The sequence below is a fragment of the Hyperolius riggenbachi genome, chromosome 6, assembly GCF_040937935.1.
Source record: "Hyperolius riggenbachi isolate aHypRig1 chromosome 6, aHypRig1.pri, whole genome shotgun sequence".
Classification (NCBI taxonomy): domain Eukaryota; kingdom Metazoa; phylum Chordata; class Amphibia; order Anura; family Hyperoliidae; genus Hyperolius; species Hyperolius riggenbachi.
The window spans coordinates 52,169,532-52,182,636 of record NC_090651.1 but is presented as its reverse complement, the minus strand read 5'-3'; the positions used below and the strand labels follow the sequence as shown (position 1 = coordinate 52,182,636).

Below are 13,105 nucleotides of genomic sequence, written 5' to 3'. Positions count from 1 at the left end.
GGCCCTGGGGCACCTATTTTTATAATAGCAATCAGTGTGTGACGGCTGGGGTGGGAGGGGTGGAGGGGCGCACTTTGCTGTCTCAGCCTTGGGTGCTAAAGGACCTTGTCCCGGCTCTGCCCCCCTGAATATACTGACAACTAGAATGTGGGCACCTATTAGGGGAAGGGATATCCCTTGCAGGAGAGGAACTCCTGCATAATACCCCTTTTCCACCTCTATCACACACATATACAGAGGGCCCAAAAGCAAAAGGGGTGGCTGAAAACCTCCCTATGGAGACAACTCAGCGTCGCCCATCCCTATGGCAACCGAGTGGCGAGTAGCCGCAGCCACGTAAACCACAGCCTGTGCAATGCGCTGCATGCTTAGTTGTCAGGACAACAACACACTACCTCACTTCACCCCACCTGACATCATCCGCATTAGGGCTAACAGAGTTTTGATTGGGTGAAAGCCGTGGACCTGGGATTGCCTGTGACAGCTATGGTGGGCATACCCGGTAGGGGCATGTCTGTCTGCAGTCCGGCATCTCAGTGGGCGGACTACATACAAGCGGCTTGGTGTTGAGCTGCACCCTTATCTATTCTATCTATCTATGGTAGGGGCTCTCTCAATTTGACCTTTTGGCCTCTGAGGAAGTGGGGGAATTATCGTGAAACGGCTGTCAGGCCGTCCTAAACCCTTTTTGCTGTAACTTCATTTACCTTTTGAAATGAAGCATTCGAAGCATTAACCCACCGGCGTCCAGCTCTGTCACTTCTTCTGCTGCATTGGAATTATAGGCAGGGTCCATCGGTCTTGGGTATATGGAACCGCTGTTACTGCCACGTACATGATCAAGCCCTTGCGACCCCAATTGATCCTTGTGACTGAATTCAGCCAGAAATTGTTAAAAGGATTAGCTAGTTTGGCCATGTTGTGGTATCAAGTTTCTTCCAATTCGATAAAATTATGTAATCGAAAAGGTTAATCGGCCCGCAAACTCGACTGATGTATGGGCACCCTTAGCTTCCTTCGTCATGAACCCACTGGAATGAAACTGGCTTCCTCGGGCACCTGCTGCAGCTTACTGCTCTGACAGATGAATAAGTCTGCCCAGCCTTTTATTAGAAAGCGATAGAGAACCTTGTAATACAAATCATGCAGAGAGGCAGCTGCCGGAGCTCACCTGTGTCGTGATGAAGAACACAGTGGTTAACGCCGCACACGCCAGAGTGACGATCATCAGAAATTTGAACCGGAAAATTAAACCCTGCAGGGGAACAAAAACGAAAGGAAATAACTGAAAAGGATCCCAGTACTGAACATCTTTCTGCAGTCTTCACACATGTGCAGTCACAGCTGACCATGCTGGTACTTGTAGTATCCCAGCTGTCAAGGACAATACCTTCCCTGGGTTGCTTCTGAAAGTACAAAGCAGCCTTAAAAGTGTACCTGTGATTTCTGAACAGATTGGAGTGCTTGCAGTGCAGGAAGAGGTTCCAGGCTGCATAATGAACACAGAGCAGAAGGTAAATGGAATTTGATTTTGTGGCTTATAATCCCTCTTGAACCACTTAAAGGGAACCAGAGATGAAGCACCCTTGTGTATTTTACCATATATATCAGTAAGAACATAAGAGAAAACACTTACCATGCTCTCTGTTTCATCCTCACTGCTAAAAGTGTCTGTTATCAGCTGTGATAAGAATCCCAGACTGAGCATTCAGTCTGGCTTTGCAGGGAAAAGTTATAGCTGAGTCATTATAGCAGAGCCACAAGGGGGCAGGCTTGGGCTTGAAAAGACACCAGAGAAGACTGACTCAGCTATAATCATTCCGTAGCAAAGCTAGACTGAGTGCTCAGTCGGGGATTCTTATCAGAGGTGATAACAGTCAGATTAAACCGAGAACAATGAAACAAAGAGTAGATTAGGTGTTTACTGTCATGTTCATCTCTGGTTCTCTTTAATGACAAGCTGACTTATAAAAACGTCCTGCTTGAGCCTCTTAATAGCTCCAGGACGTTTTTATAAGTCAGACAGTGCTGCTGCCGCTGTGTGTGTGCACGTGAATTCTCATGCCTGTGCACGTGAAAATAGTGGAAAAAAAAAAAAACACCAAAGAAAAAATACACCTTTATTTCCAAATACTATTTTGTCACCATACTTTGTGCTAGGGACATAATTAAAATCTTGTGATAACCAGGACAAATAGGCAGATAAAATGTGTGGGTTTTATGTACAGTAGCAGTGTTTATATTAAAACTATAGGGGATGAAATTGGAGAAATAGTGTATTTTTTCATTTTTTCCTTGTTTTTCCCTTTAAAATGCATAGAAAATAAAAGCAATTACTGAAAACAAATATCAAGCCCATAAAGCCCAATTGGTGGTGAAAAAAACAAGATATACATCATTTCAGTGCGATTAGTAATGATTAACCTATTTTGGTTCCTGGACGTAGTTTCTACATCCAGGAACCATGCGCGCTACCGTGCGCTCCCGCGGCCGATCGCGCGCGTGCACGCGCACTCCCGGCCGCGGATTCGGTAGCCAGGGAATCAATGTATCGGGCTACGGTGCCCGATCATTGATTCCTCTCCCCCGCTGAAAAAGCGACAGCTTCTCTCAGAAGCTGCGCCTTTTCTGGCCGTTCGCTTCCCGATGCGTCACTGTAAGCGTATGTTACGCTTAGACTGACGTCATGTAAACAAACTCATGGCCGCCATCTTGTGGCCAAAAAGTAATACTACACCTGTAAAAAAAAAATTTAAAATTAACACACATTTACATTATAAATCTATTGTTTACCTCCCACCCTCCCAAAACTACCCAAATAAAAGGTTTACAATTAAAAAAAAAACTATTACAATAAAAAAAAAAAAAAAAAAAACACATGTAAATATTTACCTAAGGGTCTAAACTTTTTAAATATCAATGTAAAGATGAAATATTTCTATAGTTTTTTTATTTTAAACTTGTAAATAGTGATAGATGCAAAACGGAAAAAATGCACCTTTATTTCCAAATAAAATATTGTCGCCATACATTGTGATAGGGACATAATTTTAACAGTGTTATAACCGGGACATATGGGCAAATACAATACGTGAGTTTTAATTATGGAGGCATGTATTATTTTAAAACTATAATGGCTGAAAACTGAGAATGAATTTTTTCCGTTTTTTCTTTTTCTTCCTGTTAAAATGCATTTACAGTAAAGTGGCTCTTAGCAAAATGTACCCCCCAAAGAAAGCCTAATTGGTGGCGGAAAAAACAAGATATAGATCAGTGCATTGTGATAAGTAGTGATAAAGTTATAGGCTAATGAATGGGAGGTGAACATTTCTCACGTGAAAACGACGGAACCTGAATGGTTTAAGCTATTGGCAAATGAAAGGGATGAGCACTGAAAGGTGAAAATCGCTCCGTTAGGGTAAAAATGCCTTTGGGGTGAAGTGGACGAGTCAGAATTCTGTGCATGTCATTGACCATCTCTACGAGTACATGTAAAACGTGAACATGGTAAAGAGCACCGGCAATAGCTGCTAGTATAATTCTGATAGTAAAATATCAGTAATCTTTATTTATATTCTACCATGACCTAACCTCACCCTAACACTAGCCCTGCCTCTCAATGCCTAACACTAACCAATACCCACCAGCCAAGGGGATGCCTAACCCTAAAATTCAATCTACGATCTACGGCACTGCTGTCCCCCTGGGACGTAGGAGAGCAATCAGCTCACATTGGCTGAAGCCTATGACAGCCAATCACTATCATAGGCTGACAGAGGGAGGGAAGGATATAAAAATAATTTTAAAAACATAGCTTTTTTTATATAAAAAAAACCCCAATAATTAGTTATCAAAAAAAAAAAAAAAAAAAACATCCTGGGAGCCATCACAGCCCACCAACAGAAAGCTTGGTTGGTGGGCAAAAAGGGGAGGGGGGATCACTTGTGTGTTGAGTTGTACGGCCCTGCATCGAGGCCTTAAAGCTGCAAAGGCCTATTTTGTAAAAAATGGCCTGGTCACTAGGTGGGTTTAAGCCCAGGGTCATCAAGTGGTTAACAAGGCACTGCTTCAATCTCTATATAGTGCAATAAACAAATATGATAAAGGAGAAAAAAGGACAAAAGGTCACAAAAAAGCAGTGCTTACCTTTCTTGCTCACCGTTTTAGTATATATTCACTACAAGTACACTTTAGGCAAGACTACTCACCTCGTAATGCAGACGCCGAGGTTTACTCATTGCCGGTAAGCTGCTCTGCTTCCCGCTAATGTTCCGGAAGACCTGGTACACCATAAAACACAGGAACAAGAAGTAGAGGCAAGCGCAGATCCCAGCAACAATGATGAAAGCCATCTGAAGAGGCCGATTAAGGAAAAGATCCACAGATGTCTGAGCTCATCACACACAGGGCCTGAGGGTGGCCAGAATCCCTTTAAAGTACTAGATGTCTACATGACAGTGGAAGGTTGGAGAAGGGCGGGGTGGGTGGGTGGTGGGGGTAGGGAAAGGGGACATCTGGATGCACTTGGACATCACAAGGGAGGGGGACAAAGTAGTTATAAAGGATGAGTAGACCTTAACACATTTTTGGGATCAACCCTTTAGACTGTGAGCTCTTTTGGGCAGGGTGTGTCTCCCCTCCTGGGAGTGTGATTCTTAAAAGACCACGATCATGAAAAAATGTAAAATACACGAAAACACATAACTAGAAAGTACACTTCTCCCAAAGTAAAATGTGCTATAAATTAATTTTCTCCTATATTGCTGGCAAACTTTATGTGGCCGCATTACTTAAATTCCAACCCCCCTCCTCCCTGCAGAGTTGCAAGCAGGCACCGGGGGATTTGAAACTCTCATTGCTCACCAATGTCCCGTTTCCATGGCAACAGGGTGCCAGCGTCTTACACCATGGCTGCCAGCATGTAATACGCTGGCGCGTCCTGACGTCACGTACACCAACCGCAATCATGAGACTATGGACGTAGTTGCGCAACATACACCAGCCACAATCATACGACTACGGACGTGGTTGCGCAAGGTGCCGCATGCGGTAACGAAAAAGAGGTAATGAGAAAAATGTGTTAAATTGTGGATACTTTCCTATTAGAGAAGGTTCAGTTGATTTTATTACCGATAGTGGGAAACCGTTCCAGAGAAAATGGAAATTGAACTCAGGTCTACTTTAAACTGCAGACAAAACGAATCCTGATTCTTCTTCGCCTCTCCAGTCCCCGGATGCTCTCAAGGACTTGGCATTAAATCAGTGTCACTGAATGCGATAGGAACAGGTATAAATAATTCAAATCATTAACCGCACTTGTACGAGTTGAACTAGAACTTGCCACTTTCATTTCGGCTGGTGTGAAAACAAAGCTCAGGGGAGCGCTGTAAGTGCGCGCACAGCTCACAAGCCCCCCGGCAAACTTTCACACAATTTAATGGTTCTGTTAACTCCTAAAGGACTGAAGCATCGCTCTTTCGTAAAACAAGAGAATGGGGGGGGGGGGGTGCTGAAGTATAAGCCATAGACTAGCACACAGTCTTCTACTCTATTTCTACTAGGGCATTACCTTTTAGTAAGGACAAAATATGAATAGAAGAGAAACATTGGACAGGCTGATATCTAATGGCTGATACCTACAATGCAATTTTCCCATCAGATCAACAGGTTGATCAATAATTTCCGGCATGTCCGATCTGCTCCTAATCGAGAAAAGGATCGATTTTGTGCAGAATTGATCTGAAAATTGATCCCTTTCTCAATCGGGAGCAGATCGGACATGCCGGAAATGATCAATTGACCCGTCGATCTGACGGGAAAATTCCATTGTGTGTATCTGCCTTTAGGCTACTTTCCCACCAAGATGTTGCGTTTTAGGGGACGTTAAGGTCGCATAACGTGCCCCTAACGCAACGTATGGTGGTGTTGAAGTTGGACGTCAGATTGAGCTGCGTTATGCGACTCTCAAAGCAGCCGCTCCAGGTTAGTGATAGGAAGTCCGGATCTTTTTAAGGATTCGGATCATTTGAATCGGATCATTGAAAAGATCCGGATCTTTGAACCGAACCATTTGAATCATTTTACTAGGGAAGCGGGACTGGGTGAAATGACTAGCAGGACAGGACTTTCCCTGCACTGTACACTCTTGTATGTTCCTGTTTCTTCAAGACAGACCTCCACTGTGAACCGAATCTTTCATTGCGATGATCCAGATGATTCGACTCACAAAAAGATCTGGATCAAATGAACGATTCGTTCATGATCCGGACAACACTACAGTCCCACCAGGAGTCACACAGTGCAGTGAATATTGATTAGCCATGTGGCTGGCAGCTGAGGGGAGACCTCCTCCTCCAACATTACTGAGCATGTGCAAATAGTCTAACGCTGCTTAGCCCAGTATAACGTACAGCATGCAGCACTTTGTTTAAACGTGCTGCGTTACAATGTAACGCAACGTGTGCACTGTGAACAGCCCATTGATTTTACAGTGCTGTGAGTTAGGCTGCGTTACTGGCTGCTGTAACGTGGGACTTTAACGTCCCACTGTGAAACCAGCCTTAGAGTAGACCACAAGTACTACCAAATCACTAATAGGCCAGGGGCTCACTAAAGCACTTGAAGTTGCACTTTCGGATCACCAGCGATCCCAAAAAGCGCTACGTTATCGAAAGTAAATGAAGGTGAACCCACAGGAGTGATTGTGACTTGGCCAAATCGCAATCACAGGTCCTGCAACATTTCTGGAGCGATTGTGCTCCGATGCAAAAGATAGACGCTCTGCAAAATCGCTTTTCAATATCGGTTTATTTTCGTGCGTAAATAAAGTGTAAACTACTTGCCGGGTCTCCTTAGTAGGGATGGTCAATGAGTTGCAAATAATTTTGAATTGATGCAACATTATGCAAATTTTGTATGCATAGTTATGCAGCTTGAAAATTAACCAATCAAATCCTGATGAGGTGAAATTCGATTGGTCCATTTTCAAGCTGCAAACATTTGCATCCAAACTTTGCATTATCCTGCATCAACTCTTTGCTGACCATCCCTACTCCTAAGGTACCACCAGCTTTAGGCACATAGCCCCTCCAGCCAGCACAAAAGGTCATTGCTAATTCTCTTTTTGTAGACACAGAAGCGCCTATGACCTCTCGTGCTAGGGGGTGGGGCTACGTTGCAAAACCTGATGGAAATTAACCTTGCGAGACCAAGCTAGTTTTTACTTTATTTACACAGGATACAAAGAAAAAAAGGCTGCAGATGGGAAACGCTGTACAATCACCAGCAGCAGATCATACAGCAATTCCAATCTCTGTACAAATCACGCCAAAAATCGCTGCAGCAAACGCAAGCAAAAACACTGAGCTTTTGTTACCCTGATTGGCAATCTGTAGTGGGCCCCTACTCTTACTTTTAGGCAGAAAAAAATAACCCCTTTCTTACAATGAACAAGAGGCCCAAAAGGTAAAACCACAAAAAAAGTGCAGGACCACCATGCAGCCAAATGTGTTTCATATTATTGGAGATGGTCAGAAGAACAAGATTCTATTGTTTCCAATTAGTCACGGAACGTAATTCAGAGGATTTCTGAAGGTGCAAATCAGCTCCAGCTGCAGAAGTCAGGGTTAGTCGGTCCCTGTGACCAGTCTGTCTTTCCCAGAAACAAAATAGTGTCAAACTTCAATGGGAAAAAAAAAAGACCACACGAGAATCAAGCACATTGATTAGAGCGCAGGAGATTAGGGCGCGGCTGGCGCCACCATAGGCCACAATAGGAATTACAGCTATAGGGGCGCTCAGTAAGCAACTTCAGCGCCGTCAGACGACGGAGCTGAAGTTACTTTTAAAACACTGTAATTCAGCCGCCAGCAATACTTGAAACTCTTCCAAGACGATCCAGCACACCTCTTTTATCAGAAATGACTATTGGATCATTAAAACAAATCTAGCTGCATAGTGGCTACGGTCCACCGTTTCGGACCATGACAGTCCTTGTTCACGCCACACAGCCAAATGAGCAAATACAAGCACAATCTTTATATACTCAAAGCCACAACAACCACGACCAATGGTCCCCAATTCCCTTATCCAACATGCTTCTTTCTTCAACAATTCTCTACCCCTATTATTGTTGAAGAGAGAAGCACGTTGGATAAGGGAATTGGGGACCATTGGTCGTGGGGGGTTAAATAGGGAATATGATCTTAACTTGGTATGGTAGATGCCACATTGCTCTGTGTCTATTGTTTCAGGGGTAGGGGGCTGTCGGGCGGGGGGGTCTTTTCTATTAGTCCATATGTACATTATGTTCCCTTGCCTTTTTGGTAACTTGGGGTATTACTTTATGGGTTGTAGTTTGGAGCATCTATTGCAAGCATTGGGCATGCGTATTTTTGTTTTTGTTAGTTTCGTACTATGGTACGCATGCAATGCGTCTGTTTTTCCGCATCGCGCAGTGATTGGACGCCTGCGAGGCGTCATTGTGTACGTCATTCCGTTGTTGCGGTCATGTGATGTGGGTTGCCGTGGCATTATAGCACTGTTGGTTGTACAATTTCGTTCATGCTCTCTGCTTCAGGACCGTAGCCACTATGCAGCTATATTTGTACGTTGTTTTAATGATCCAATAAAGTAATTTCTGATAAAAGAGCTGTGCTGGATCGTCTTGGAAGAGTTCCACAATATACCCAGAAGGTACACGGGTGGATCCGCTGCACGCCCGTTCCCTACATTGCTTGAGTGCGGTCTCATACACCTTTTTTGGTCACAGCAATAGCTGGAAGCCGAATTACATAATTCCCCACCATCCACGTGGACCTGGAGGGGGAATAGTAATTAACGCCGCCGGGACTTGTGCAAGAGCAAGGTAAGCCGTATATCAGCTACCATAATTAACCACTTAGCAACCTTTGCCACGCTTATCTACGCCCCTTGAAAATTCACCTGGGTCACAGGGGCGTAGATAGGCATATCCTGTTTGGTTTTTCCGCTGTGAGCGTTCGCGGTGCGCGATCGCATGCACGCGGATGTGCGGTCGCGTTCGGCACCCGCTGGTCAGCCAATCAAAGTGCTTACAAGTTTGAATGAGCACTGCCAAAGCCAATGACAGTGCTCATTCATGCAGAATGTGTGTAAACATTGTATCAGTCACTATGCTGTTACAGTTACTGAGATCACTCGTGAGAGGATCTCAGATAACTAATACAGCATTAGTGAGTGATCAGCATCAGTGAGGGTTTTTTTTTTTTTAATACATTATACCCCCAATAAGCCTATTAACCCTTGCCTCCCTGAAATGTTAAATTTGCTGTGGTTTTTAGGTGAAAAACCCTGTGGTAGAGAAGTGGTTAAAACCTTAATTTTTTTTAAAACCTTAATTTTTTTAACCTTGTATTTTTATTTGCCCATTTGTCTCAGTTATGCCACCATTTAAATTTTGTTCCTATCACAATGTATGGCACCAATATTTTATTTGGAAATAAAGGTGCATTTTTTCTGTTTTGCGTCCATCACTATTTACAAGCGTATAATTTAAATAATGTTTGTAGTATACTCTCTTCAAATGCATATTTAAAAAGTTCAGACCCTTAGGTAACTATTCGTCTTTTTTTTTTTTTAATTGTCTTTTTTTTTTCTATTAAAATGTTTTGGGTAATATTTTGGTGTGGGAAATAAACAGGTAATTTTTAATGTTATTATGTGTGTAAATTGTAATGTAAAAAATATGTAGCTGTAGTTTTACTATTTGGCCACAAGATGGCCACCTTCAGTTTTTTTCTTCCTTGTGCTTCTTGCTAACTGGAAGCACAAGGATGACGCGGAAATTGTTACGTGCAGAAAGACTGAAGCCTCTTGTAAGAGCGCTTCGGTTTTTCTGCCGCGGACACAGATCGGTGATCGCAAACCATGTTCCCGTTCACTGATCCAGGGCTACCGGGGGACTAGCACGGGGGCGCGGCAGGAGCGCGGCACCACAGCAGAGCAGCCGGCCGGACGTGAGCTTCACGTCCAGGCAGCAGAAATGGATATATATACGTACGCATCAAGGGCTTAGCAACAGCCATAGCAGCTGTTTATGTGACCCTGGAGCAGAGAGGGCCCAGGTGGTATTTGATGTGTTTACCATTAACTTTCTTGTGTTCCTCCACCCTATGCACCTCCACCCATGGACTATATGCAGTGTAGATCGTATGAGAATGTAAACTGACCATTTATCTCATATCCATGAGGTAGGGGCAGGGGCATTGCTCAAGAATGGCTTCGCTTTAGGGCCCCATGAATATGTTATGGGGCCGCACAATTTCTATCTATGCCACTGGTACGCATAATAGTTACATTTCTCCCATAGTAACATGTACTAGAAATTATAAATTCATTTTTCCCTTAAGTTGCTGTCACTTATAGTAGATACAAAAAAAAATCTAGTAGATCTGACAGGTTTTAGACTAGTCCATTTCTTCTCTGTATTTACTCTTTACAAAAGCACTCCCTGGAAAGGATATATATACCAACCCAGTGTTCTCCCCAGAATTCTTTTCCAGCCGGGTGGCATGAAATAGTAGCCGGGTGGCATGAAAAAGTAGCCGGGTGGGTCAAGATGAAAATGCAGGGCAACTCTGCTTACAGCATAGGAAGAGGTGAGGAGGTGAGCCGATGACAGCCGGGTGGTCACCAAATCTAGCCGGGTGGAGCACCCGGCTAAAAGAGCCTGGGGAGAACACTGCCAACCGGCCTCCCTACTCCCTCGCACACTTTTCTGGCAGTGCAGTAAAGCAATAAAAATCCTGAGCGTCTCCCATGAGGAGATGAACTAGTCCAAAACTCTGTCAGATGTTTTACTACCTGTCACTGCATTTTACTCTGAGAGAAATGTACATCTTAGATACATGCATATGGATTTTATATTTTTCAATGTTTCGGGGTAAGTGGTCCTCTAAACTTTAGATAAGATGTATAGACAAGTTACTTGTTATAGTTAGTTTTTCATCTCGGATCCACTTTAACATGCATTAATCTGGATGGTGGACATTTTAGAAGAGTAGAAAAGGATACAGCAAGGTTGGCTCCCACATCTGTGGTCCAGATACTGTAGAATGGATTCTTCAGCTGAACCCCTCTGAGGATGAAAACAGTGAAATCACAACTTTGTATAATATATTTAAACAGAAACACAATAACAAAACTGCAAAAAAGGCATACATACAGTAGATCTGGACTTTGACTGGGCCATTCTAACACATGGATAGGTTTTGTTTTAAACCATTCCATTTTTGCTGTCTTTATGGTTAGGGTCGTTGTCCTTCTGGAAGGTGAACCTCCGCACCAGTCTCAAGTCTTTTGCAGACTCCAAGAGGTTTTCTGCCAAGATTGCCCTTTATTTGGCTCTATCCATCTTCCCATCAACTCTGACCAGCTTCCCTGTCCCTGCTGAAGAGAAGCACTACCAGAGCATGATGCTGCCACCACCACCATATTTAACAGTGAGGATGGTGTGCTCAGAGTGATGTGCAGTGTTAGTTTTCCGCCACACAAAGGGCTTGATTCACAAAAGAGCGCTAACTGTTAGCACGGCCGTTTGCGCGCATTTTGCGTTTCGCGCAAAATAGTTATAGTTTTCATGTGCAAACGCGGATTTTCACGCAAAATCGTTCGTTTTCGTGCGAAAATTCGATACCGATTTCACGCTAAACCGTTTAATTGCACGTGAACGCAAAAATTGGCGCGAAAAACTGCCGTGCTAACAGTTAGCACTCTTTTGTGAATAAAGCCCATAGTGTTTTGCATTTTGGCCAAAAAGTTCCATTTGGTCTCATCTGAGAAGAGCACCTTCTTCCACATGTTTGCTGTGTCCCCCACATGGCTTGTGGCAAACTGCAAACGGGACTTCTTATGCTTTTCTGTTAACAATGGCTTTCTTCTTGCCACTCTTCCATAAAGGCCAACTTTGTGCAGTGCACGACTAAGTTTCCCCCACCTGAGCTGTAGATCTCTGCAGCTCGTCCAGAGTCACCATGGGCCTCTTGACTGCATTTCGGATCAGCGCTCTCCTTGTTCGGCCTGTGAGTTTAGGTGGACGGCCTTGTCTTGGTAGGTTTACAGATTGTGCCATACTCCTTCCATTTCTGAATGATCGCTTGAACAGTGCTCCGTGGGATGTTCAAGGTTTTGGAAATCTTTTTGTAGCCTAAGCCTGCTTTAAATTTCTAAATAACTTTATCGCTAAACCTGTCTCGTGTGTTCTTTGGACTTCATGGTGTTGTTGCTCCCAATATTCTCTTAGACAACCTCTGAGGCCGTCACAAAGCAGCTGTATTTGTACTGACATTATATTACACACAGGTGCACTCTATTTAGTGACTATTTAGTCATTAGCACTCATCAGGCAATGTCTATGGGGCACTCAGACCAAAGAGGGCTGAATAATTATGCACACCCCACTTTGCAGTTATTTGTAAAAAATGTTTGGAATCATGTATGATATTTGTTCCACTTCTCATTAGTGGTGCTCAAATACCCCTTTTCAAAATTCAGAGTTAGGTCGAATTCGAATAGTAAATTATTCGAGGTCAGTCGAATATTCGAGTCGAATAATTTTTTACTATTCGATTCGACCTCGGAATTCGAGCTCACTATTCGAGTCGGTATTCGAGCTGACTATTCGAAATGGCCTTAAATAGCTTCCAACACTTGTTTTGAGGGTGAATGATGCAAGAATCTTCTTCTTCTTCTTCTTCTTCTTCTTCTTCTTCTTCTTCTTCTTCTTCTTTCTTCTTCTTCTTCTTCTTCTTCTTCTTCTTCTTCTTCTTCTTCTTCTTCTTCTCGTCTTCTTCTTCTTCTTCTTCTTCTTCTTCTTCTTCTTCTTCTTCTTCTTCTTCTTCTTCTTCTTCTTCTTCATTCTTCGTCTTCTTCTCTTCGTCTTCTTCTTCTTCTTCTTCTTCTTCTTCTTCTTCTTCTTCTTCTTCTTCTTCTTCTTCTTCTTCTTCTCTTCTTCTTCTTCTTCTTCTTCTTCTTCTTCTTCTTCTTCTTCTTCTTCTTCTTCCTTCTTCTTCTTCTTCTTCTTCTTCTTCTTCTTCTTCTTCTTCTTCTTCTTCTTCTTCTTCTTCTT

The 13,105-nt window shown here is 43.3% G+C and overlaps 1 protein-coding gene across 2 annotated transcripts in view; it reads right to left on the bottom strand.

Moving 5' to 3' along the window:
- WLS (Wnt ligand secretion mediator) overlaps positions 1-13,105 on the bottom strand; it is an 89,217-nt gene that overhangs the window by 16,626 nt on the left and 59,486 nt on the right. For both annotated transcript variants that reach the window (XM_068239260.1, XM_068239259.1), the window contains exons 8-10: positions 11,053-11,116; positions 4,209-4,352; positions 1,172-1,255 (exon numbers count right to left, since the gene is read on the bottom strand). In XM_068239260.1, the coding sequence (XP_068095361.1) occupies positions 1,172-1,255; positions 4,209-4,352; positions 11,053-11,116 (292 nt within the window). The remainder of the gene's footprint in view (positions 1-1,171; positions 1,256-4,208; positions 4,353-11,052; positions 11,117-13,105) is intronic.